The sequence below is a fragment of the Salvia hispanica genome, chromosome 5 (assembly GCF_029641045.1).
Source record: "Salvia hispanica isolate PSC_SH4W2 chromosome 5, Shi_PSC_v1, whole genome shotgun sequence".
Taxonomy (NCBI): Eukaryota; Viridiplantae; Streptophyta; class Magnoliopsida; order Lamiales; family Lamiaceae; genus Salvia; species Salvia hispanica.
Genome location: NC_142696.1, coordinates 35,183,802 through 35,209,750, shown reverse-complemented (window position 1 = coordinate 35,209,750; position 25,949 = coordinate 35,183,802). Strand labels below are relative to the sequence as shown.

The 25,949-nt window shown below is 33.2% G+C and overlaps 3 protein-coding genes and 1 long non-coding RNA gene across 5 annotated transcripts; 2 read left to right on the top strand and 2 right to left on the bottom strand.

Moving 5' to 3' along the window:
- Window positions 1-46: 46 nt before the first annotated feature.
- LOC125190364 (Polynucleotidyl transferase, ribonuclease H-like superfamily protein) lies at window positions 47-1,614 on the bottom strand. Its single transcript, XM_048087647.2, has 7 exons — window positions 1,302-1,614; window positions 1,151-1,210; window positions 960-1,072; window positions 793-861; window positions 664-715; window positions 447-586; window positions 47-340 (listed from the first exon to the last, which is right to left on the bottom strand). The coding sequence occupies exons 1-6, from the start codon at window positions 1,560-1,562 to the stop codon at window positions 449-451; spliced, it is 693 nt and encodes a 230-aa protein (XP_047943604.2). The 5' UTR covers window positions 1,563-1,614; the 3' UTR covers window positions 47-340; window positions 447-448.
- A 135-nt stretch (window positions 1,615-1,749) lies between these two features.
- On the top strand, window positions 1,750-6,006 carry LOC125190363 (uncharacterized). Of its 2 annotated transcripts, none has more exons than XM_048087646.2 (5): window positions 1,750-2,184; window positions 3,726-3,822; window positions 4,734-4,948; window positions 5,155-5,328; window positions 5,725-6,006. In XM_048087646.2, the coding sequence occupies exons 1-5, from the start codon at window positions 1,987-1,989 to the stop codon at window positions 5,809-5,811; spliced, it is 771 nt and encodes a 256-aa protein (XP_047943603.2). In that variant the 5' UTR covers window positions 1,750-1,986; the 3' UTR covers window positions 5,812-6,006. The 2 variants fall into 2 exon arrangements, with proteins under 2 accessions (XP_047943603.2, XP_047943602.2); XM_048087645.2 differs by having other exon boundaries at window positions 1,753-2,184; window positions 3,726-3,861.
- A 1,639-nt stretch (window positions 6,007-7,645) lies between these two features.
- LOC125186907 (calmodulin-like protein 3) lies at window positions 7,646-8,713 on the bottom strand. Its single transcript, XM_048083394.2, has one exon. It carries the CDS (start codon window positions 8,591-8,593, stop codon window positions 7,976-7,978), a length of 618 nt encoding a protein of 205 aa, XP_047939351.1. The 5' UTR covers window positions 8,594-8,713; the 3' UTR covers window positions 7,646-7,975.
- An 11,145-nt stretch (window positions 8,714-19,858) lies between these two features.
- On the top strand, window positions 19,859-21,820 carry LOC125187619 (uncharacterized). Its single transcript, XR_007170642.2, has 2 exons — window positions 19,859-20,226; window positions 20,594-21,820. It is a non-coding gene; the product is annotated as an uncharacterized LOC125187619 (long non-coding RNA).
- The last annotated feature ends 4,129 nt before the right edge of the window (window positions 21,821-25,949 follow it).

Here is a 25,949-nt window from a genome sequence, read left to right as displayed (position 1 = left end):
TGAATCGAAATTTGGTCACGCAATAAATCTTGCGATAGATGATATCTTCTCCTCAAATTATATTGTACCATTGCTCTTGGATAAATAAACTGAGACGCTTACTGTTTCCAAAAACGGTTATACTACTTAAGAATTCTATAAAGTAAAGTTGTTTAAAAATGTGATTTTTCATTCAAGAATTACGAAAAGAAGAATACTCCATTTTTGCTCTTCCCGCGCCAAGACAATCCTCCACGTGGCAGCTTATCCGCGGCCTGGCATAATGCTTCACAGCCTAGTCAGAAAATTTGATCTCCTTGTCATGAACTGAACAATAATAGTGGACAATTCTTTTTCCATCCTGCTCAGGAAATTAAACATTTCAAAGGAGTAAGAAAGCATGAGGTTGATTTTGCAAGAATCAAGCTTTTCAAAGTAAAATAAAAAGGAAGATTATTGCAACTCACTACTAAGAGTTGGTGGTGGGTGAGTAAAAGTCTAAATCCTTAGGGGGACCTTCCCTGAGCTTATTCTGAAGCTCTAGCTGCTTTGGCACAACAGCCTCAATCCCCTTCCCCTCTTCTGAAAAATATCTCTCAAGCACCTTCTGCAAAACCAGCTTAACCCCATCACTTTTACACTCTACCATCATCATTATCATAACCATTTGCCAACCTCACTCACCATAGCTGCATAAGCATCAAGTTTTCCATCGCGCGCTGATTTACTCACCCCTCTGCAATCAACATCATCATCACTAATATAACAAAGCTTAAAAAGTGAGAGGAAATGGAGCTTGGAGGAGATTATAACTGAGCTATCATATGCTCCATCGCCTCGGAAGAGGTCCCGTGCTCATCCTGAAGGTAGACTCTCCAACCCCTGCATCAACACCTCATTAAACCTCCATTAATTAAGCTTTTCTTATCTATGCATTTACTCAGCCACACAAGAGTCTTGATACACAATGAATGGTGTACCTCTCTGCAGCTCGAACTGCAAACCTTCCGGCCACGCTACGAACTTTATTCGACTGCTCTGTTTCCTTCCCATCGCTGCTCTTCGGAAGCCCAATGATGAATTCATCCACTTCCTATTGTAATCACACAAAACTCAATCCATCAATACGGAGCTGATATTAGCTTTTGCAATCTCACATTATATCACAAACCTGCTTTTCAGCAAGATCAAGAAGCCTAAGCTCGAGCTTCTGCCCTCGTAATTCAAGTACCTAATCACACCAACACAACACATTTGCACGACTAACATCTACAATTTAACAGATTATAATCGAATATTTCTATTAACAGTCACGGCATTACCGTTAAGGGGCGAACCGTGAAGCCTTTGCTAATGGCAACGCCCGTCCGCGACAGCCCTAAATCTACCCCTAGGCTAAAGCCGCCGCGCCACGATGGATCGCGTTTCCGGCGAACGGCGTTTGGGGGAATTTGCTCCTCCCACGCCACTGATGCTGCCGCGGACACCGATAATTGCGATCCTCTGCGCAGCGAAATTGAATTTTTGCATTGAGGAGGGAGAAGAGGGTTTAGGGGTTTTAGAGCGATGAATTGAATCGCCATGGTTCAATTTTGTCATTCCCTCCACGCCAAAAGGGCAGGCAGATAAGAACGCGAATTCGGTTTATAAATCGCTACTTGAATTAGACGCGCTTTCGAGAAATGGATGAAGATGGATGATGACGTAACACGTCTTTTTCGTAGCAGTAAATCTGTGTCTCCACACTTTTTTAATCCATTTCTGTATGGTATATGGTGCATAGAAAGTATACACCATTAATTTATTCAATTCTAGCAAATACAAACAGTAAATTTCCCAATTTAGTAAAGCTTTTTGAGTATGGTTTTGATGGAAGGTTTTGGACTGAGATAATCTCGATTGAACTGATTTGATTCCTTTTCTGGAGATTAATTTGCTGAATCTGCATGAGAAGAGTGGTGGTAGAGAGAGAGTAGAGAGAGAGTATTTTGTTTCTGGAAGCGAAACATGTCTGCCGTAGTGTGCGGAAAGAGATCGAACATCTTTGAGGAATCTCCGTCGTCGCCGCCTGTTACTAAAAGGATCCGCTGCTCATCGTCGTCGTCGCCCGGCCGTACTTTTTCTCCGCCGAGGGCTGCTGCTTATACCTCCTCCACTTCTGCGATCGATCATCTTGTCGCCCTCTTTCCTGATATGGACAAACAGGTTTTTGTTTTTCAATTTCTTCTTAATTTGATGCCACTGTATTTGAGATTTTCTGGTTCTCGCACATGCGTTCTTCCAGCTAATTGATTGGGGGAAAATGGTGGTGAAATTTGTTCCTGGTTGGATCTTAAATTAGTACACTTGTTGTCGTGAATTTTTCTGATCATTTTAACTGGTAATGTTGAGTTTTGTAAATTTCATGTTTGAGGCACTTTACTACTATTATTGATTGCTTGGCCTCGTACCGTTCATTCTCTTTTCACAATTAGATTGTGATTGTTATACCGTTCATTCTCTTTTCATGGTTAGATTGTGATTGTAAAGCCTAATAAACAGCGGATATGTTCTCAGGAAATATTTCATGTTACATTCTTGTTGACCTACATTGCTATGCTATTCTCCACACCACAGTTTTGTGCTAATTTTGAACTGGTCAGCTTAAAAAGGTTAGATTTTGATATCAACTGGTTGTGAAACCAGTTACATTCATTACTCTTTACCAAGTTTGAACGAACAAGGAAAAAGAGTGAAAGCGTGCATCATATTAGCAACTTAGTTTTGAATTTGTATGGTTGGGTAGTATACTAGTATTCAACTTTCTAGTTTTTTCTCAAGTCACAGTGGCGCTCATACACATTTTTACCCCTTCTTACTTTCTGGAGTGGGTTCTTGATTTTTGGTCCACAGGCCCTGTTCTGCCTTTAATTCTTGAGAACGATCAGGGTTAGTAGCTTTTATATGTGAGAATCTGATGAGCACTACCAGATGTCGATTGTTAAGTTGTCACTTCCTGTTTGTGGTGATATCTTTGATAGTTGTAGTTTTATATCTTGTGGCTATTTTAATAGTGATAAGTAGCATTATCAAGAATATGATTAAGTTGGTGCACAAGTACATGTTAAGATTGTCCATTTTTCTGTGATGTGGTACTGGTATCTACTTGAGAGATCTTGTTGCGCAAGTGAGACAAAATTTTGTATGTTAGTCTTCAAATTGCAACCATTATTTGCCATGTAGTTACTCATAAGGGAAGTTTGATTCCCTTTCACAAGAAGTGATGAATGTACACGCTTCTGCATTTCTCATCATAGTACCACACGTGCTTTACTTCACATTTTATTTCTCCCTTAAAAAATATGGACGAAAAGAATGTGGATCTCATAATTTATTGATTATGATGCCTTCTCGTATTAATTGGATTTTATCATCTTCTGGATTTCGATAATTTTCCAGTGCTGACAGGGCACTTTCCTTATGTAATCCATCGTTATGCTTTCTTGTTTTATATACCCAATTGCTTTGCATAACACCCATTACATGTTCAGTTGAATCATAGTATATTTACTTCAACAAACATCAAAATATGGTATGAAAATTGCTCTTCGTTCTTTGTGAATGGATATGCCATATGTGTCATCAAGTTCTGATTTACTCTCTGAATGGAAGTACTGTTTAGCGACAGTCTGATATACGTTATTCTTATTTCTTGTGCTTAAAATGTTAAAACTTATTAACTCGTTATGAATGGTTTTGGCTTCTAGTTTCTGGAAAAGGCCCTGGAAGAGTGTGGTGATGATTTGGATCTAGCTATCAAGAGATTAAATGATCTTCAACTGAGTGTTGCCGCAAGTTCATCAGGTCTTACCCAGGATATTGACAATCAGTTTTTGGCTAAAGGTGTTTTTCTCAATTTTAATGCATCGTTTGGTAACCCATGCTTCATACTACCTCCATCCTTGAAAAATAGCAACTATTTCCATTTTGGTCATTTCCTTAAAATTAAGCTCTTTCTATTCTAGGAAATTTTTCTCTTACTTCTAATGAGGTGAGACTCATTCTCCACTAATAATACTTCAATAACTTTTTCTTTGTATCTCTCTCTTACTTTACCAATTGTGCATTAAAACCTGGGTCATTTCAAAAGTGTCTATTTTTAAAGGACGAAGGTAGTATGTTTCGATATGTTTTCTGAAATAACACTTCCCTGATACTTGTAAATTCATTGATAGTATATAACAGTAATTTAAATTTCTGAAGATGTGTAGGCTCCAGGCCTACTATATGAATCGTCATTGGTTCTCTATATATCCATTAAGTTCTGCTGCCATTTCCGAATTTCTGTACGACATGGAGGCACATGTTCTTGGCATAGCCTACCTCATTTTAATTATTCTAGTTCTGCTTTATTTCCTATTGTTCTAGCTGACTCCTGAAGCTTGTTCTATTGGAGTCCTCCTGGATATCTCCTGGTGGCCCTGTCCCAAGTGAACAGAAACACTGGACTTGCCTATGATTTCTGACATCTTAACCGAGTTTATCTTTGCCCAGTTCTTTTTGCTGGATGACTGAGTGATTCTAAAACGCACGTTTCTTTGTTTAGTTATCCACCTGCCGTATGACATTTGATTTTCTCATCCTTCATATCAAACAAAAGCACCTTATTCTTTTGCTAAACTTGTACCTCATTTATATCCATTTCTGTTATGTGCTTTGTTTCTGTCCAAATGAGTACTTTATCATGAATAACTTTATTCATTATTCATGTACAGTGGTGAATGATGGGGGCCCTGCTTCAGGAGAGGAACCACATGTTGTAAACAATCTTCCTGTAGATGGAGCGGAGTGGGTGGAGCTTTTGGTTAGAGAAGTCCTGACTGCAGACACTGTAGAGGATGCTAAAGCACGTTTGTCCCAAGCACTCGAGGCATTAGAGAAGTCAATTTGTGCGAATGCTAATGCAGAGGCTGCCAAAAGCTTCCAGAAGGTGAGTTGTTTAATCACTACCTACCACAGATTCATTTAATATTCAATTTCAACTCTGCCCGTCACATGCGAGTGGATTTTTTTTATGCAAGCTCATCTAAATACTTAAGCTAGTCGAAATGAGTATCACTCATCAATTAAAATGGAAGTTGATTCAATACTTGGTAATTTTTCTATTTGCATTTACATTTTATTATTGGTTTTTAGGAGAACACAGTGCTGAAGCAGCAACTAGAAGCACTCATACAGGAAAATACTATTTTGAAGCGAGCAGTTTCTATACAACATGAACGACAGAAGGAATTCGAGGAAACGGGCCATGAGTTGCATCAGCTGAAGCAGCTAGTGTCTCAATACCAGGAGCAACTACGGACTCTCGAGGTCAGTTTTACAGTGTAAAACATGCATAAGCATGTCGATAGTTTAGTTAGCTAGCGATACTACTTTATTGTCAACCTTGCTCTAATCAATCAGGCTCAATGCAAATGAAAAAAAACATTCATTTCAAATACACAAAACATAACTAAGAGGTTGAGGCCACCCACCTTAAATATGCAATATTCCAATATACTGGGAACTATTTCCTCAACAAAAGGTTTTATACTTCAATACCAGAACATGCCAGACCCCAAAAACATGCTGATGAAAGAATCTAGAAAAAATGCAATGATTTTAGGCATTACCTTATCTGAATTTTCAGATTGGGTTATCATATTTGAATATGTATTTTTACAGAAAGTAGGTCCAGTATATGATTCATTCATATTTTTTCTCTAGGTAAACAACTATGCTCTTACAATGCATCTCAAGCAGGCCCAACAAAGTGGTTCACTCCCTGGACGTTTTCACCCGGATGTGTTTTAGTTATTCATCCCGGTGTGTATCGTGTGTGCTATAGTAGAATCAATAATACAGGATCTAGCCTAGATTCCTGGCCCTAGCTGGTATGCGTAATTTGTATGAGTGAGACCACATTATAATATTTGCTGGTTTTTGATGCCGCTCTCTGCTGACATCTGTTATACTTACTAAAGTTAATTATGGCTCCATTTGGATTTCTCTCTTCCTCTCCACACCTCCCCCTAAGTGTGATATGGGCGGTGCATATGCCCTTATAATCGTCGTTACTTTTTGTATAACATCTTCAACATTACAGCGACATACATCGAGCTTGAATATTCTCTTTTTGATTGATGTTAGCATGATCTCTTGTCGATTTGCGTCCGTATGGTTTTATGCGTTTCTCTTTGGAGAATTTGTCTTTGTATCAAAGCTACAGGGTTTGGATGCCTCTTGTAACACGTTATGATATTCGCAGCTGCAGCTTGCCTTCTTTTTACTCAAACAGCTTATATTATATTCCTATTGCCTTTTCTTTTCTGGGTGCATTTTCTTTTTCTTTGTCTTTTCATGATGGTGATTTTTCTTTATGGTTGATCTCCTATTTACCTAATTGGGTGTTTCGTATGAAACTCATCTCATTAATTGTGAATCTTTTCTCTGAATTGGATTCTTGACCTAATATTTATGCGACATAATTCTTGCAGATAATGGTAGTATAAGTATTTAATTTATTTGTGTGTGTGTACCAATTTTCATACTACATATTTACTGGCCAAATATTCAAGTTTGTCCTATTCCTATCATTTTAGCGTTTTGGTGAAAACATCTCAAGTCTCAATCTTTAATGTAATTGCACAAGGGTATCTAACACTTTAAAGGTGTCTTGCAAAAATTTTCCAAACAAATATTCTCTTAGATTTTTGAAAGAAGATAAAATGAAGAAAATTAGAATCTAACTTTGCCAACAATTTTTTGAGTGCGATTGTTCTTCAGGTGTTCAGTCAAGTAGTATCCCATGATTGTAGCAGAACTCTCCTTGGTCGTTGTAACTGATGTTGATATGATCACGAGCTAAAAGATTAAAAATCACAGAACGGTGAAATCTAAATACAACTCAACAAAAAACTTTGGATTGAGCTTTGATTTTTGGCGCATCTCCTTCACTAAATTTCAAATTGAATTGAATAAAACTGTGGACTGATTATTTTCTTTTGTTCCCAAATCTGTAGACGATTTTGCCAAAAAGTTTGTCTGGGACATTTTTAGGCTATTTAAACACTAATACAATCATATAAAATTGAATATTTACCTTTTTATTTTACAATCGTATCTTGTATCTTTAAATAAATCTCCTCTCTTTTCCTTTATTATTTAAGAGCCCTGTCATTTATTATATTATTTCAATTATTTTCTCATAGTTTATCAATTATACATTAAAACTTATATTAATCTAATTAAGTCTATTTTTATCAAACGGATAGAGTAATAAGCAAATAAGCAATAGTGTATCCAATGAGTGTGGGGCACACTAAAACCCGGCAATTTTGGTTGATAACAAGCGATCTTGCATAAAACTGGCCGGTTTTCAACTTTTGTTTTTTATTTTCTTATTTTGGAAATATGATATTTAAAACCAGATTATCCAATCAATTATATTCTTATTTATAACTAGCTAGCCACATTTATTACTGCGCGTGCGTGGTGAGTGCTGACACTAATTAAGTAACAGTAATTGTACCTTGGTTATTGCATCTTATTAGTAGCACACCATACCATAATAGATCAAATCTTGATAATATCATCTCTTCACCAATCTCGACCCTCCGATTCATTATCAAATCAATCAACATATCGGTAAAGAAAACATATGTATCCTCTTTCCAATAACAATATAGTAATATCAAATCTTGTGTGTCCAACTGTACTACACTTACTACAAGTACAGTAATAATGTGAGACACAAAGTGCAGATCTAACAGAGCCCAGAGGATCTCTCAAACCCCACATGTTAAGCCATCTGTACATCCAATTAATAATCCAAACACACTAATCAAGATTCAGGAGTGTCACTAATCAAGTTTCAGAGATGATGATGAAGAGTTAGACATGCTATATTGATGGAAAATCAGTAATAGTAGCAGTTGAATCGGAGTAGAAGAAGAATTCAAATCCGTAAAAAACCCCATCAAGAAACTGCAATAAGCCTTCCAAGGCCCTCTCTCATCATCTTCTTGAACTCCTCAAAATCAACCATCCCATCTCCATCAACATCCACCTTTCTGATCATCTCCTTGCAGTCCTCAATCTTGCTCCCTTCACTGAATCCCAAGGAGGACAGAACCATCCCCAATTCCTCCACCGTGATCCGCCCATCTTTATTCCCATCAAACACATCAAACGCATCTCTCAAATCCCCATCCCCTCCATCCGCCGCCGCTGCTGCTTCACCGCCATCCATGGACTCGTAGAGCTTGCAGAACTCGTCGAAATCGATGAGGCCGTCGCCGTTGAAATCCACCTTGTCCACCATATCCTCCACGTCCTTCTCTCCCGCCAAAATCCCCATATTGTGGAGAGACTCCCTCAGCTCCTGCTTCGTGATGAATCCGTCCTTGTTCTTATCGAACGTCGCAAACACGCCCCTCAGCCCTCCGATCGGCGGCGGAGGAGGCGCGGAGGAGGCGGCGGGAGCGGGAGAGGGGAGTGAATTGAGCCATGGAGATAGGAGGTTCTTGGTGGGGGAGAGGAGGGTGTAGAGGAGGCCGAGGATGAAGAGGAGAGAGTAGAGCACCACTGCAATCATTTGTGTTTGCTTTCGTAATAGCAACAACAGCAACAAACACAAATTTAGAGAGAGAGAGAGGAAGAAAATGGGGGTTTGGAGTGGGAAAGATTGAAAGGGGGAATAAATATGATGAAGCGTTTGTTGATCCCACAAACCGCGTCAAACTGTCGTAACTGTTAAAAAAAAAAAAGAAAAATAAAGAGATGATTAGTGTTGGTGGAAGGGGTGATTTAATGAGATAGTGGAACTTCCTCTTCTTATTTAATTTGTGCTAATAGTAATTAGTTTGGCTTCTTTTAATCGACCGGTAATGAATGTTGTGTAGATTGATTGGTATGGAAGTTGAAAGAAGACCAGCAATGAATGACAAAATAGAGATGCTAACACACACCACACAATTAGAAATTAGAAACACAACAGCCACGAATAAGCAATAGGAAGTTCCAAGCAGACATACCCTTGCTAATTCACTCAAAATACCTGGCCACTTCATGGATTCTCTATGCTCGGTCAAACACTTGATTATGCCAAAAATTGCCAATCATCTGACTCGGCAAGAAGTGAAAGTCTGGGCACCATCCTTTAACCCCAAGTATCAAGACAGGTTACTCACTTCTCCGCTCCATTCACACCTTAATACCATATTCTTCTTCTAATTGCTTCTCAATTTTCTTCCATATTCTACTATTCTTCTCATTTTCTTTTAAATTCTCCCGTCATTCTCAATTTCTTTTATTTTTTCGGATTGATCCGATTGTGGGTGTCAGTAAACAATTCGAATAGTGTCTTAGGGCAAATGGCTACCCGTCGAACACTGTCAATGCCTTGGGTAAGAGTTGTTTGATTGGACAAAAGAAGGTTAAGCTCAAAGCGAATGAAAGGTGGCGATCACAAATATAACTCTCCTAATTGTGGACGAGTTTAGGTATCACCAAACACCTTGAAAACGTGAATACTATAATACTACTATAAGATTTGTACGTCAAAGCGTACACCAAAAAACACAATTAGAATGAATGGAACTCAATTATAACAATACATTCAATTTCTTGCATCTCGAAAAACAATCGGTACTCCACAGTTGTACTTGTAACTTTCTTTTAAATTTTATTTTCGCAATAATTTGATTAGAGAATATAAATATGCATAACTACAAATTATATGATATAAGAACGAATTAAAAAATATTCGACATATTAATAGATTAATTGATGAGATAATTATACTAAGATTGTGAGTATTAAGTGAAGAAATGTAATAATGTAAGAGATGAGATGAAAATGATGCCATATCACATATAACGACAGTTTCTTCATGATATCAAGATTCTATTCGAATAAACCTTTAACATTGGGCGATTCCCATTGTCCCTGAGGGGTATTTTGGTCTTTTACATATGCGGTTTTTTGTAATCACAATATACAACTCACAAAGTCACCAATGCAGATCAATTGTAATTAACATTGTTGCAAATTGGAATTCTTTATGACACATTAATGTCGTTAAAAATTACGTTGACATATGTGATACCATAACCACATGCGTATACTCATCCGCATATATATTAAAATAGTAAAATTTTAATGTTGTGTCTCTCTATATGTGTGTGTATATTATTAAATATAAAAAATATATTTAAAACGTAATTAATATGTAAGATTTACTAACTCGCACCATAATTAAAATGTAGTTCTCATCTTAGACTCCCCCTTTCATTGACTCGTAATTAATAAGTCTTGGAAGACTTGACATGCTTATAATTTTTAATTCAGTTGAGGTCAAATGAAAATTCCTCATACAAAAGTATTTAATTCAGATTGACATTGTCTTCGAAACATAAAATGGAATGCCACTTTTTGAATATTTCATAGATTCTAGATAATGGTTGAAGAAACATGAAAACATCAAAACAAGGCATAGGCCAAAAAGTAGAGATCATTTAAACAGCCAAATTTGGAACGCGATTGTAATTAGTAAATCACGTAAAGGATTGTGTAGGATAACTTATTAATATTTTATTGGGATCTCACATATATATCAATGTATTTGTTTTGTTTCCCAAAATTAAACAAAAACTTGCATGTGTGAAACCATGCCATGCTTAAGCATTTGTTATTTTTTTTTAATTCGATAAACAAAAATCTTCAACCGTAAAATGATGATCAAATATTCTAAAACATGCCAAGCAGATAAATTCACCACTAAGAACAAATCACAAGAACAAATATCTATTGTCAACGAACATAGACCACTAGATAATATTTCATCCATCCCTGAAAGTTTGTCACACTTTTTATTCTGCACTTGTTTTATAAATAGTTAGAGTGAAAAGAGTGTAAAGTAAGAAAGAGAATAATTTCATTAAGACTTTTCTCTTACTTTATCCTCCCTCCACTTTAACTATTTGTTAGTATTATTTTTATAAAACGAGTGCAGAAAAAAGGTGTGCAGGGACGGAGGGAGTAAAAGAAAGATACATACTCCTTCAAATGAAACGCACAAAACAAACGCTAAACCCTAAATCCACAGAGCAAGCAAGACCGAGGAACAAAAACACAAACCAGCTACCAAAGACAAGAGCAAGGTCACCTCATCAGTGGTCTTTCATTGAAGCCTTAATCCATCGCTTATTATCCAACAATCTTCTATTCTTGATAAGTGTTTTTGAAACCGTAATCCATCACTTAATCTCCAAATAATACTGTTTTTCAAACTCTTGATGTGGATTCATATTTTGATAGATAATTTTGTTCTTAAACTACTAGATAGACCGGCCCATCACGTAGGAGAGGGAGTTCCATTACTTTTTTTTATCAACTTGATCAGAAACATGTGTACATCCAATTGAGAAAGCATAAGATTGGGTCATTAGGCAAGCAAAATGATAAACTCCCACAATTGTAGAAAAATTAGCAAACACTACTAAAATGATAGTATGATCGAAATATATTTATTTGTTTTCCCCATTATATAGTACTGAGTTACCTAGGGGAGTGATCAATTGCTAACTCATCGTTTAATTGCTAACTACAACTAATTTAAGGCCATAGGATTTTAAAAATCGTGTGGTCTACAATTTGCCACGTGTAATTTTCGTTTTTATTAATAAAATCAAAAAAGATTAAAAAAAATGCCAAATTAGGGTTTTAGATGAAAATGTCAATATAGTGTTACGGAAATATCAACATAATGCTTTGAGAATGTCAACACGATGCTTTAAGAATGTTAACACATTGCTTATATTGGCATTCTACATGTATTATGTTGACATATTTTATATAATATGTTGACATTTCTGCTTTACGAAAAAATTGAAAAATTTTCGAATTTTGTTTCAAATTTTGACATCGGAACATATGCATATATGATATCGTTGGAATCCTTATAAAATTATCTTTAATTTGATATATGTTATATGAATTTAAAGTTTTGGGATTTCTTTTAAAAGTTAGTTATAACTAAACATGTAGTTAATTGACATTAATACCCCTATTGATATTTTATGGAATTAATCCTATGGCTTTATTGACGTTTTTTGTTTATCGTATTGATATTTCTTGGTTGATAATCTAGACCCTTAATTTAAATATCTAATGGCTATTATTTAGTTGTAGTTAGCAATTAGGTATTGAGTTAGCAATATAACACTCCCCGAGTTACCTATATAAAGAAATTAGAAACAAAAAAAAGCACTAATTGAATGCAAGCACAAACTCATTTATCACTTTCCCTCTCACTTAGTGACGTACAATCCACGGCAAAGCAGATGCGTTAACATTTGTATAGTGTTTAATTTCTTGTATTTTGTGACATGTTTCATCCTTTTCTTTAGTAATTTTCCAGATAGAACATAATCACACTGTGAGTATGATTTATTCCTTGTCAACTACTACTCCAATTTCACATAAATTTTAGTTAGTACTAGCATTAATGGCTTCAAGTGAAATTCGTGAAGAACATATATTCCTTCTACTAAACACATATATTTAATAATGAATAGATATCAAATGGGTCCTGAGCTTTTCTTATGTGGATCTCAATTACTCAATTAGAATTCACATAAAAGTACACGATTAATGCCAAATTCATAACTTAATACCTAACGCCACTATATGTTTTATTTATTACTACCTAACTTAGTATCTATATACCAGTGTAGTATATGATTTTACATGCATGATTTATATTAATAAATTAAACATTATAACCCATATACCGATTCATATCCAAATAATCACAATATATTTTATTTTTTAAACACATAATTAAGTTTCACACTTTTCATAAATTCCAAAACATTTCATCATCTTACGTTTTCAATATTCTATGGTTTAATTAGGCAATGACTTAGAATTTATGCCCTGAAATCGGGAGCGTGTTATGTTAATTTAGTATATACTCTACTCCTATAATATTGGATGTGAGTAGGAAAATTAAAAAAAAAACGAAGAAAAGATTGGAAATGTCAATTTCTACCAACTAGATTTATTCAAATCCTAAAATGTTCACGAGAATTAATGTATCCTACCAAGTCTTGGTCTTAGGTTTTTTCTCTCAAAAGTCAGACATTAACTACTTAATTAGATAATTCACTAACAATTCTACAGTTCTTTGTACATACATCATGCACGTGATTTTTTTAAGAATAATTGTTTTTTAAGTGTATAATTTGCAGATTTGTACTTATATATGAGCAATGCTTCCCTAAATGCGTACCCGAATGAATTTCCTTTTTTTTTCATGACACTGAAAAAATGACAAAAAATTATGATTTGCTCCATACTTATATTTTGATTAGTTGGGCATTTAAGAAACATTTCCCAATCTGAAGTCTCAAGTCTTCGACGCGACTAAATGAATTTTGAGGTTATGTTTTGTCAGCCAATCAAAATTAACTATCTACAACCACTTATTTATTTAAAAGATAGTGAAGCTCAGCTCATAACCACTCATCATAAACTACTTCATATATACATTTTTTTTACACCATATACTACTTCATATTTAAATGGAAAATTCCTTAGAATATCACATACGTAAAATATAATTGAGACACCAATGTCTAATGGCAGAGTGGACGATTCCATTATTTTAGTGCATGAATTCTAATTAAAAAATACAATTGAAAATCCTAAAATTTGGCTCATCGAACCTATAATTAAGTTGCTTAAATTTCAGACACTAGTACAATTAATTACTTTAAAGTCGCTGTAATGGACTATACTGTACTCTGTGCATAGAGTTAACTAGTAGTATAATTTAATTATTCTCATTTTAATTATCAACTAATTCTTACCACATGATCAATTTAATTATCAACTAATTCTTACCCTTAGGCATGAAATTTTAATTCAGCACAACCTAAGCAAAAAAGGCTATTATATATTTCACTCAAGCTTTAGGACTGAGGTTAAATTTGTTTGAAATCTAATGCGGAGTTAACTTTTGTATTATAGTATGTTACTAGTAATGCTTGAACCTATCCGAAGATTAAGATACTACAACTATTTAATTGGTTACATGTCAAGTTTACTTTTATTTTAATCAAATCAAGTTAAAGGGATATAGTACAATTTATCTCACGTTTAACAGTAAATAGCTAGGTTCATATATTGTCTCAAATATAATCTAATTTGTATTGAAATTAATTAATTTAAGTAACCAAAAGAATGCAACTTAGTTGCATTAATCCTAACTTTCTAGAGATTATTATTGCAATAAAAAACTTTATAGGGATTAACAACTATGGTTAAAAAACAAATAAAAATCTATATCAATTGAAGTAAAACACAATCAGCTTCATGAAAGAATTTGTCAAATCATGATTCATGAATATATAGAAGTACCCAGTAATAAAATTAATACAATTTTAAAGCAGAATAAATAGTTTCTTCCCCAGAGCATAAACGGGCCGTATGAGAGTGCCAAAATATAATAGTATAACCCATTAGCCATATTAAAAGGCCCATTTATTACTCATATGGGTCTTTGGGCCTATGATGTTCCAGAATTTAGGGGTGCATGGAGTTTATTAAACTTAGGAAATTGAGGTGATTATAATTTATCAATGACGGTTCTTGCTATTATATATGTCGTGTTTTCGTATGAATATTGCTATTCATTTAGCATTCACAATAGGAAGAGGCCATTTAACTAATTTATTCTCTTCACTGAAAAATCATTATGACTTCGTATTTATCAGTTGTATTGACAATAATGATATCTTATAAGAATAATATTAGAGTCCATTAGGCCCACAGAAAATGAATGGAATTGGAATTAAAATTTTATGGAATTGAGTTTGAAGAAATTGAATTACACAATTCAATTCCAAATCATTTATTCTGTAAAAATAATGTAGTAATTAATATGAAAATGAATTTAAAGAAATTATGTATACACACTCACTGTAATGTATAGTGTGCATAGCATAGCGCATGTAGTGTGTGTGTTGTGTGTAGTATGTGAAGATACCCAATTTTATAACTATTTGTAATTTCGATGATCTATTTTTTATATATAATTTAAATTGCGTAGTTGAGAGAAATTAGAACCATAATTCAATTTCAAATTTGGATACTTTAGAATTGAAAACTCAAATTCCACATCCCTAATTCTGTGATACATAAGCCTTACAGATTTATGACCAATTAATGTCATCATATTGCGATGGAATAGTAAACTCACAACTGAAAGATCATAAATCTGAATTCTACTAATATTTGTAGATCGAAAAATACTATGCTTCTATATTTATGTCAAACCAAACTTACATTTGGAAACACAAATACAATTGTCCCAACTACCACACTAAATCAATCGACAACTTAAGTTTATATAGCAAAAGAAACTTTAGCTAGCAGTATTCATAAACTATAAAATGGTAGGCAAGCTAGAAAAATAATTGGACATAGATTTGAATTATAATGTGATTATCATTGTATGATTGGTTGCAGAGAAAAAGCAATAATATTAATAAGGTAGTAGGAGTTGGAGGAATTTCGCTTTCAACAGGTTGTTGCGTTGTTGAAGAAGTAGACAAAGGATTAAAATGGGCAGCTTTAAGCATAACTTTTTTGTACAAATTAATAATTGTGGGCAACTCATACCCTAATACAGATTGGCATCTCTACTAAAGTTTGTGGTCCCTTTTTAACTTTTATTTTGCATTTTCAATTTGTTGATAATATTGTTTCTCACACATTACTATAGTAATGCATTGATAAGTGACACCTAAAAAGAAAAGGGAGAGTAATAATTAAGCTAAACAACAAACGAAATGTTAGTATTTCTCCAATTATTATAATAATTATATGTATCTTTATAAACTTATCATTGCCTTTCCTTTCTTTGTTTACTTCGTGTCCTATATTTTTGAAGGGTAATTTGCAAGTTCACTATGTCTTTAATTTGTTCTTTTCCAGAGGGTCCATTTTTCATCATAAATGTAACCAAAATATGGAGATTCCACTACCAACTCAATAATTAGTTTTGTAAGTATATGGAATTAAAGTGAATAAAAAACTAAAATTAAAATTCATAAATCTAACATAGGTATACATGATATTCCCTCCATCTATCTCAAGTTTTGATCAAGTATAGGTAATTAATTAAGAAACACAACTTTTATGGGCTATAAATTTAAAATGAGTCCCACTTCTTGTGTTCACAAATATCGTATCAACAACTCTATGGGGAAATTAACGTAGTTTTGAAAATGGTATTGGTTGCTGGATTTTCAATTTTCGAATTCAAATTTCGATAACTCAAATTTATTTATATCTAATTAGGTGATTTGCTCGAGAAAATGCATAAATTTTTTTGATATATTCTTTTAGAATAATAAGAAAAATAATTGGTGGGGGCCGAAGCCCCTAACCCGATTCACCTTTGGTTTTTGTTTTTCTTCATGAACTACGACTGAGATCCTCAGACGTTGGAGCTCTTTTTCGTTTTCATGTTTCACTATATATAAATAGTGCCTTTAGCTTTCTCTCTAGCCAAATGACATTCCCAAAATAGAAATAACATAAAAAAAACTATGCTTTTAATGATTCAATAGATGATAAATTGTTAAAGTGTTTTTTTCCAATGAGTGTTAAAATGCTCAACATTAGAAAATGAGCCTTCATACGTTGTACTTTCTCTTTATATAGATTTTTTGTAATCTTTATTTTGTGTAAAAACTTTTTTATGGTCGCAAGTGATCCGTTGTGAGGTTTAATTTCTTCACAAATGTTCCTGGTAAAAGTGACAACAACTTGAAAATCTCGTGGGTGTGATCAGTGGTGGACGCAGAAATTTTATATTGGGGGGTCCAAATTATAGTTAATATTTGTTACATAAGTTTAGTGTCAACGATGCCAAAAATACTTACTCCGTAACAATATAGAATCAAGAAATGGATAACAAGATATCAATAATTAGAGAATGAACAATATAAATTAAAGGTACATTGATAGTGTCGTCGTTCAAAAAAATTTAAGAAAAAACATAGTATCGTCGAAATAATTTAAGAATAATTACTTTAGAATAAATTTACTTTGTATAATAATACATATGCATGCTAAAGAATTATTTTTATTCTTATAAATTTTACAAATAGTTATGAATGATGTACAAATGTGCAAAAATAAAAATGCATAGCTGGCAAGTAACAAGATTTGAACCTTTCACCTCAAGATTGAGAGCCATAACACTCTACCACTTACGCCACAACATACTTTATCAATTAATTTTGTATATTAAATATATAGCTTAATGTCTAACGGGTGGGGGTTCCAAGAGAGCCCACATAAGTCCGCCATGTGATCCTTACATCCTCATATCTCTTTTAGAAAGGTATCAATCTGACAACACTACAATCACTTCAAATAAAACACCCAAAGAAGGATTTAGCCATTTTACTACATCGATGCCTAAGATCAAGACATCATCATACCTAAAACGAGTTGACTTGCTGATTTAAGAAGACGACTAAGGTTGAGGTAAGCGATTGTTTTCGAGAGTATAAATAAGCGATAACAAAAATAGTAAGAAAGAATCACACGAAGGCAAACAAAAATGCGATATATTGCTCCAATTGGCAACAACTAGAAAATTTAAAAGTGAAAATGATTAGCCAATTTAGCTTAGTAATGTCTAATATTGAGACATTGTCCTGAGGCGAATTAACTTGACGCAGCACACATAAACTTGAGGCGAATTAACTCGATTTGAGCTTGCCAAAGGCAGGTGCATAAGTCCGAGAACGTGGAAGCAGCAAAAGACATCATTAAACTCATAAGAAAAACACAAATTTAAGGCGAACTAACTCGGTAAGGAGCCCATGTTATGTCTTATAGTTATTTTTGTTTCATTTGACAACCCCATCCCTCAATCCCTTCATTGTAAACCTTGGAGAAGTTGAACTTTATCTGAAGTTGGATCAATCAGCCATCGAACTGAAATTTAAAATACAAATATATTGTTGGGGTCATTTTTTTTTTATTTCGGTCCAGATATATAACTAGACGGGTCAATTAAATTTAGTCAACAATCATCGACCCACTCAGATCCCATGTTATAAATTCATACGGTTTCATCCTAAAATAAATTAATAATAGAAGGAGTGACCTATTAAAAATATAAGTTTCAGATCTTCCTTTGCACTTATTTTTATTTTTTGCCAGCACATGGAACATTGCATGTATCTTAATTACGAATTTTATATCGAGCATGCATGTATCGATCAACTAATATTCATCTTTAATTATTTAACGTAATCAACTGATATTCATCTTTATTTATTCATTTGTTTTTTCATTCTTATTAATTCATTATTTTGATTGTATTAATGTAACAATTATGCAACAAATGCTTCGTCAAAGCAGCTCCGGCGGTCGGGCGCCGCCGTTAATTTATTAGGGCCTTCTATGTATATTTATGAGTAGCACTTAATATATATACTTGATTAAAACTTTTATTTCATTTGACATTAAACAATTAATTATTTTTTATGTCAATAGCGAAATACAAGATGCACCTACTCCCAATTACCAAACAAACATGTAGAACGAATATATATATTCAATAAATGGTATACAAATCATGCTCAAATATTTGGGATTCTACCAAAGACCATAATATTGCTATTATGTTGTGCTAAGTTACAATTACTTTATATATTAAGTGTAATTGATTTACTTTTAGGTTAAAATGCGTTTCTGTATAATTCTAGCCTTATATACATATATTCATATTTTATTGTATTTTTCATTTAAAACCGAAATTCGATGAGATATTTTATGTTTCAAATCCAATTTCTCTCCTCACGCACGTGTGGACAATTCAAAATTATTCATAAAGATATCGAATATATTCAAGTATAAAAGCTAGCTCCCAATCGACAAATATTATTAGCAAAGATAACATATGATACTCACATGAATGTATATATATGAATATATTAATGTGTATGACAAGAAAAAAACCACAAATATTGGGGTCCATAAACTCCCCCCATACCTTTTAAACCAAAAATAAATTGGTGGGAGATCATATATATCATGCCCACATGCAAGCATGTGAGGAGGGATGGGATGGTTTTATCATTTTGCCCTTTCTAATTCCACCTTTTAAATATAATGCCGTTGCACCTCATTTTATTTTCTACATATATTCTTGTTATTATAAATCACACACATTTAATGAATATCAATATTTAATAGTCTCTATATATAAGAGGTTGGTCCAGCAATTGAGCATGACATGTGATATGTAGGATCAATTACAGCTATTCATATCCTAATTACGCCAATTTCACTCAACCAATGAGATTTAACATTTTTTCTCAAGAATTTGGTCCCCACTAGGATGCTACTTCTTAAATAGTATCAAATGTCGGGGATGCTAATAATGCAATGTATCTATATATGACTTTTAATCTGTGAGTACGATAAATAACTACATAAAAATTACGAGAGGCTGCTAGTGGAGTCATGTCGCCTTCAAATGGTTGTTAACAGACCGTTGTTCATTCTTTCGTCTCTCATTGATGGTGTAACGATATGATTGGACACGATATATATTCAATTAATTAATCAAAATTGTACCATCCATATCTTATGACATTAGTGATTAATTAATTTGCATTATGTGGATGTAAATGTGGAAAATTGATGTATAGTTGTTGTTACAAGTAGTTATGATGATGAGGTAAGTAGTGTAGTGTTGATGCATATTTATACCCCACAAGCACTCACAATAAAAGCAGACTACATGTGGGGAAAATTGGGCTTGTTTGTGAGTGAACCCTACTTTGCTTCCTCTATAAAGCTGCTTTCTCACACACACACCTTGTGTTGTAGTGGTCCTTCCTTCTCACTATGTATGGGCATGCCATTTTCATTTTCTTCCCTCCCTCTCTCTCTCACTCTCACTCTAACACTCTTCCTTCCTCCATTTCTATAAATTTCTAGCTAGTTGAAGTCTTGAAGAAGCATTACAAAGCCCACTTCATGCTTTTCCACAGCTTTCTTGAACTACAAATTGCTTCACTTCTCTCAAGAATTGGGGTTTTAAGTTCAAGAAAGCTGTGGGAAAACATGGTGATTATGGGCTACTTCTTTCTCCACCGCGGCCGCCGCCTCAATTCCACATTCTTGTTAAAGGTATATACACTTTTGATATAGTGCATACAATTCTATATGTGATATACCGATTCAATTTGAAACCTCTAGCTAGATTTGTAAGTTTTTATATAGTATATGTTACATGAATTAGTGATGATGGGTGAAAACTGGAGTTTAATTGTGGCAGAGAAGATTCCCTGCAGCTCTTTGTTTCCTCATTGTCATCAATAATTGATATACACTTGATCTTGTTTGCTCTTTTGTTTTTTGGCCCCCTCTCCCATTTCATACATTTCTGTGGAAATAATCGAAAGGCTTCATTTTGTCACCATCATTTTATCTTACAGTGAAAAACTCACTTATCATTACACACTGAAACTCATGTAAATTTGTTTTCTATATGCAGAGGAGACGTAAATGCTCCCTTGCATTCTCAACTGTCACTGCAGCTACACAATTATGACTCTTTTATACTCTCAATCTACCTCTTTTATGTATATATACTTGCTTCACAAAATTCAATGAATAAAGTTATAATGATTACTTTTCAATCAATATAATAATAGCAACTAATTAATTGGTTCATAAGTACTATTTGGTGGATAGCTATTTTGAGATGAGTTTAGACAATCAAGATTAATATCTATTGGATTTGGCTACCAAAATCCAAAAATTGAAGGAGGTGTATATTTTCATGCAAATGAGACAGTTGCTTAGTTGAAAATGAGTGACTTAGTTTTAGAAGATCAGACAAATAGGTATGGCTTTTATTTTGCAAAGTCAGAAAATAGTACTAATAATAGTTGTGTTGCAGAACGCAATCCCCTCTTTTTGTTCGAATTTTCCCTCTTATTTTTGAAGGGATTAATAATTTGTTGGACCACTTGATATTCAGTTATTACTTTACAATTAATTGTGTTACTACTTCTTTTCATATTTTAAAAAGATTTATTGGGTTAGAAATAGGGAGTGTAAAATGCTTCTTCATGTTTCAATAACCTGCTAATTTGAAGCTAGCAGCAATTATTTTTCTTCTTCTGGTTTGATCTTGGACTGAGTTTCGGCGGCACGGTAAGGACACAAGGGGGTGCTAGGTGGAGCTTAGCACCCCCAGCCAATTTTACACAATTTTAAAACTTTATTTTTATAAAATTGGTAAAACTCAATTTTAGCTCCGTTGCATATTTGTATGTGTAAATTAATTAATATGAGCACAAAATTATGATAAAAGCTCATATTTCGGTGATATTTATCTCTTCTACAGTTTTAAGTTGGTTGAATCAATGTATTGGATTTTCAAAAGGTTATATAGTATTATTGGAGATAATAACAAGTATAGTATGTGGAGTGGAACACTTATTTTTGCCAAATTTATCCAAACGAGATTTCAAGCATTATATCTATTGGCTTAAATTACACGAGCATGAATTGGCCAATAGATTCAACTTTTAATTTTATTTAATGTTTTTTTGTTTTTCTGCTTTCCCGAAATGGTCCGGATTGACTATTTATCACAAAGTCAACTGCATTTACTGTCCCAATAGAATTTGAAATGGTTTACATTTCTTTTTGACGGAAATGTAACACAAAATTTAAACTGGATTTGAATTTAATTCTTGATAGCGCACATAGATATGGACTTTGATGGCTCCTATTAAAAATCTAATTTTAAAATGTTTGCTTCTATTAAGTTGTTTGCATAAAATAGTGAATTATTGTTCTGTGAAATGTTGTTTTCATAATTATAAATTGTGTAGGCTCCTAAAATGTTTGCAGTACGAGCTCATCTATCGCACCTATAATTACTAATTTAATATCGAGTTTACACACGTGATCAAGGCTCAAAATAGTTGGCTCGTATTATGAATAAATAACCTTGCTTTACATTATTGGTTTTGAATACTGTCAATTGGTGATATGGAGTACTATATATTCACCTATATTAATTATTATCATTATTATTATAAAAAGTGTGTATTGTTAATAGTTTTGATTTTAGTTTATAAGTTTTGGTTAGTTGGAATTATTTCTATCTAACACTATTAGCTTTAGCTAGTTTTCACACGCATAATTAAATTGACAAGTATAGTAAAAATGGGAAATTAATTTGAAATATAACGGTGAAAAACGACGTGGATAATGCCGACGGAGAGCCAATAATTCCGTCCCAATGTGTTTGGAACGATAGCACAGAGTCATTGTCACACCTACTCATCCATCCAACTTGTAATCATTCACCAAATTAAGCCTCACAAAAATTATACCCACCACAAATTTAATTATATCTACATATTATTTGGTTGTGGTGGACCATACTACATCTACATATGTAGTATTCGAAATTTTGAAAATAACATATTGAGACAAAATATCACTACCCATAAAAGCTTTTCTTTAGAGATCTATGAACTTCCTACGAAATTATTACTACTAGTGAAAAAAATATCACTTGAAATTGATGATCAACAAATTAAGGGAACTAATATATTCACAATATATAAAAGATATATTATAGTAGTAAATAATTAGGTAGCTTAAATGACAGCAAACCAATAACAAGAATTCATTATTCAATTTCAATCGATCAAAATGCTGCCTCTGGTTAATACAAAAATAAATGGAAAAAGGTAGATAATCAAATTTTCAAACCATATCTTTCAAAACCCTACAAAGACATCTCTCTATCCTAAGCAAAGGCACCACTCTAATGCAATGGTAAAGAAACTTATTGTTAATTCCTAACTCATTTCTGCACCATGAGAAAGGGTGAAAATGTACAATAATCGAAAAAGTAAAACATGAAAATATAATTGTACAGCGATTAGTCTTAACAATAAATCATGAAATAGTACAGAAAACTAAGAAAATATTGAATATGGATGAGATAAATAACTTAAAACAGAAATAATTCATAGACTCAACTCAAGTTGTTCATTTTGAAATTTCAAACAAAAGAAGCGAAGATTCAAGTGTTTAGCAACTGAATAAGATATGACAAATATTGCAAAAACAGAAATCTGCACAAAACTATATAATGCTGTGAATTAAATGATGTGGAGTACTAATAATAATCAAGATTTGTACAAGTAGGAACTGAAATTAATCAAAAGCAAGTCATTTAACATAATACTATATTCCAGCCTGGCTTCAATACAAGTGAATCAAGTTGTACATTATTATCATACGGAATAATTAAATCAAACCGATTATATATGTTTGTCATTTAATCGAAATAGTGGACAGAAGCATTAGATCAGATCCATAGTCATGACAGCCTCATCAAACAAACAAGATTAGGATAAAAATTTTAGAAAAACCTATAATTTTGTTTGTTTATTCTATGCAATTAGAATTTGTCTTTCAGTTTCCCAATAAATCGAAGATTTTTGTGCACCACATTTTCTTCTGAATGTTAAAAATGCTCGGAAATGAAGGGCAGTGGTTGAATACAAAAAAGGCTGTGCAATTGTGTGGTCCAAGAGACATATTTATATACATATACTAGCCAAAAATTATTGAGCAATTTATGGGGTTTTATTGCAATTTAGTTGATGAGATAAATTGGTGCAGTAACTACGAAATTCAAAATCAGCATAAATTATACATACAGTATGTTGGTTTTCTGTGCCGTTTTTAGTAATTTTTAAAGTATATATGTATACATAAAATACATGTAATTAAAAACCATCCATACTTCATTGCAGCTACCGAGTCAATTCATAATTAGCCCATTTTATCACATAATTGAAGATCTGAAATCACAATATTGGTTGTAATTTAAAATGAAAAAATAAATAGTAAATGTAAAATCAAGATGAGCATACAAACATTAAAATTGCATCTGCTATCAGCATAGGAAATTGATCGATAGAAGAGGGCCTTACCAGATCTGCTCTGCTAGAGAGAGAGAGAGTGAAAGGTATGAATTGAGAAGGAATTGTTGTTAAATTTGACCATCATCGTATCTTCCCACAACTTTATTGAACTACAGAGATGATTGTTGAATGATCAACTGCAAATCTAGAGATCTGCAGTTCAAGAAAGCTGTGGAAGAATAAGAAGAGGGCCATTGCTATAAAGTGCTGCAACCCTAAATAGGGTTTCTACTCTCCCATATATATATACATGTATAGAAGTGGAGAGAGAGAAAGAGAGAGAAGTGTAGGTTAAAGAGTAGAAGAATAGCAGTATTTATAGGAGAATTGGAAGTCATTTCCACCAATCCCGAGAAGAATATATGGCCTATTCAAAAGCTGACTACTTGATCCATTATCACATGTATTTTTATTTTTATTTATTATTATTATTAGTATTATTATTTTCAAAATGCTATTGCAGATTTTAGCAAAACTTATTATTTACTTATTGTAGATTCTTTAGCGTTGTAGGGTTTTTCATCAATTTAATACCTATCTCTGTTTTCTAAAAATGGTAGTACTGCATCCGTCCATAAAAAAATAAGATTGTAAGTGACACGAATTTTAATGTATAATTAGTAAAGTAAAAGAGATAGAGAAAAAGGTGGTGGAAGTAGTGTTAATGGATTGTGAGTCCATATTTAGAATGATGTGTAGGAATAGTATTTGTTTAAAACTTTCCATATTTAGAATTGGTCTAATTTTGGTGGACACCCCAAAACGGTAAAATTAGTCTATTTCTTTACGGACGGGGTAGTAACTTTTGAAACGGCACGGTTTTAATGCAAAATTGGTCAAAGTAAGAGAGGGGAATGAAAAATGGATAAAGTAAGAGAGAGAAAGAGAAAAAAGCAGTGGAATAATGTTAGTGGATTGTTGGTTCCATCAAAAATAGAGCGTTTCTATTTTTAGGAAACTGACCAAAAACTAAAAAAACTTCTATTATTAAGAAACGGAAGGACTACTACTCCCTCCATCCCCAAAGAGTATGAATTATTTTCTTTTTCGTCCGTCTCTGAAAAGTATGAACTTTCAAGTTTTAGAAACATATTATCCTTACACATCATTTTATTTACATTTATACCATTACCATTAACAACTTATATCGTTACAATAGTGTGGTCCTCACTCTACACTAACATTATTTCCACTATTCTCTCTTATTTTTCCTTTTATTTATTAAAACTCGTGTTGAATCCATTGTACATACTCTTTGGGGTTGGAGGGCCGAGTATTATTTTAAAGATTGTAATTGTAACAAATTAAATAATGCGAATATTTTTAATAGGAGTATTTTATTTTCCAAAAGAGAGTGACAGGCAAATGTGTGTAGGATAATTATATGTGTGGGTAGGATCGATGCAAGGTAGCGGATCCAACGGTGGCTAATGCTTCACTTTTGGGACACATACAAAAAGGTCCCTACATAGATCTGTCCATTCGTGGGCTTGCTGCGTATATCTAAGTATATATATCACCTTAATTTTATTATATCTAGCTATATCTAGGGCGCAGTGTTTAATTATATCTCTATTATAGTCTTATAAATGTGTCTTTAATTTAAATTAATTCTATTTACATCTACCGTACGTTAGTATTCAAATTATCAATTAGAACGTGATCAAACGGCGACCTAGTATTCAAATTGCTTGATTTGTGGGAATCATAAAATTATAAATTATAAAATGGAGCTGGTTTTATAAATAATCTCTCATTATGTGATATATGTGTCTGCTCGAATATTCAGATTAATGTCTTAATTACACAATCTAACCATGAATAAGTCATAGTATTGTATACTCCATATATATGTTTGTACTATTATCGATTTGCATTAGTTGTCTA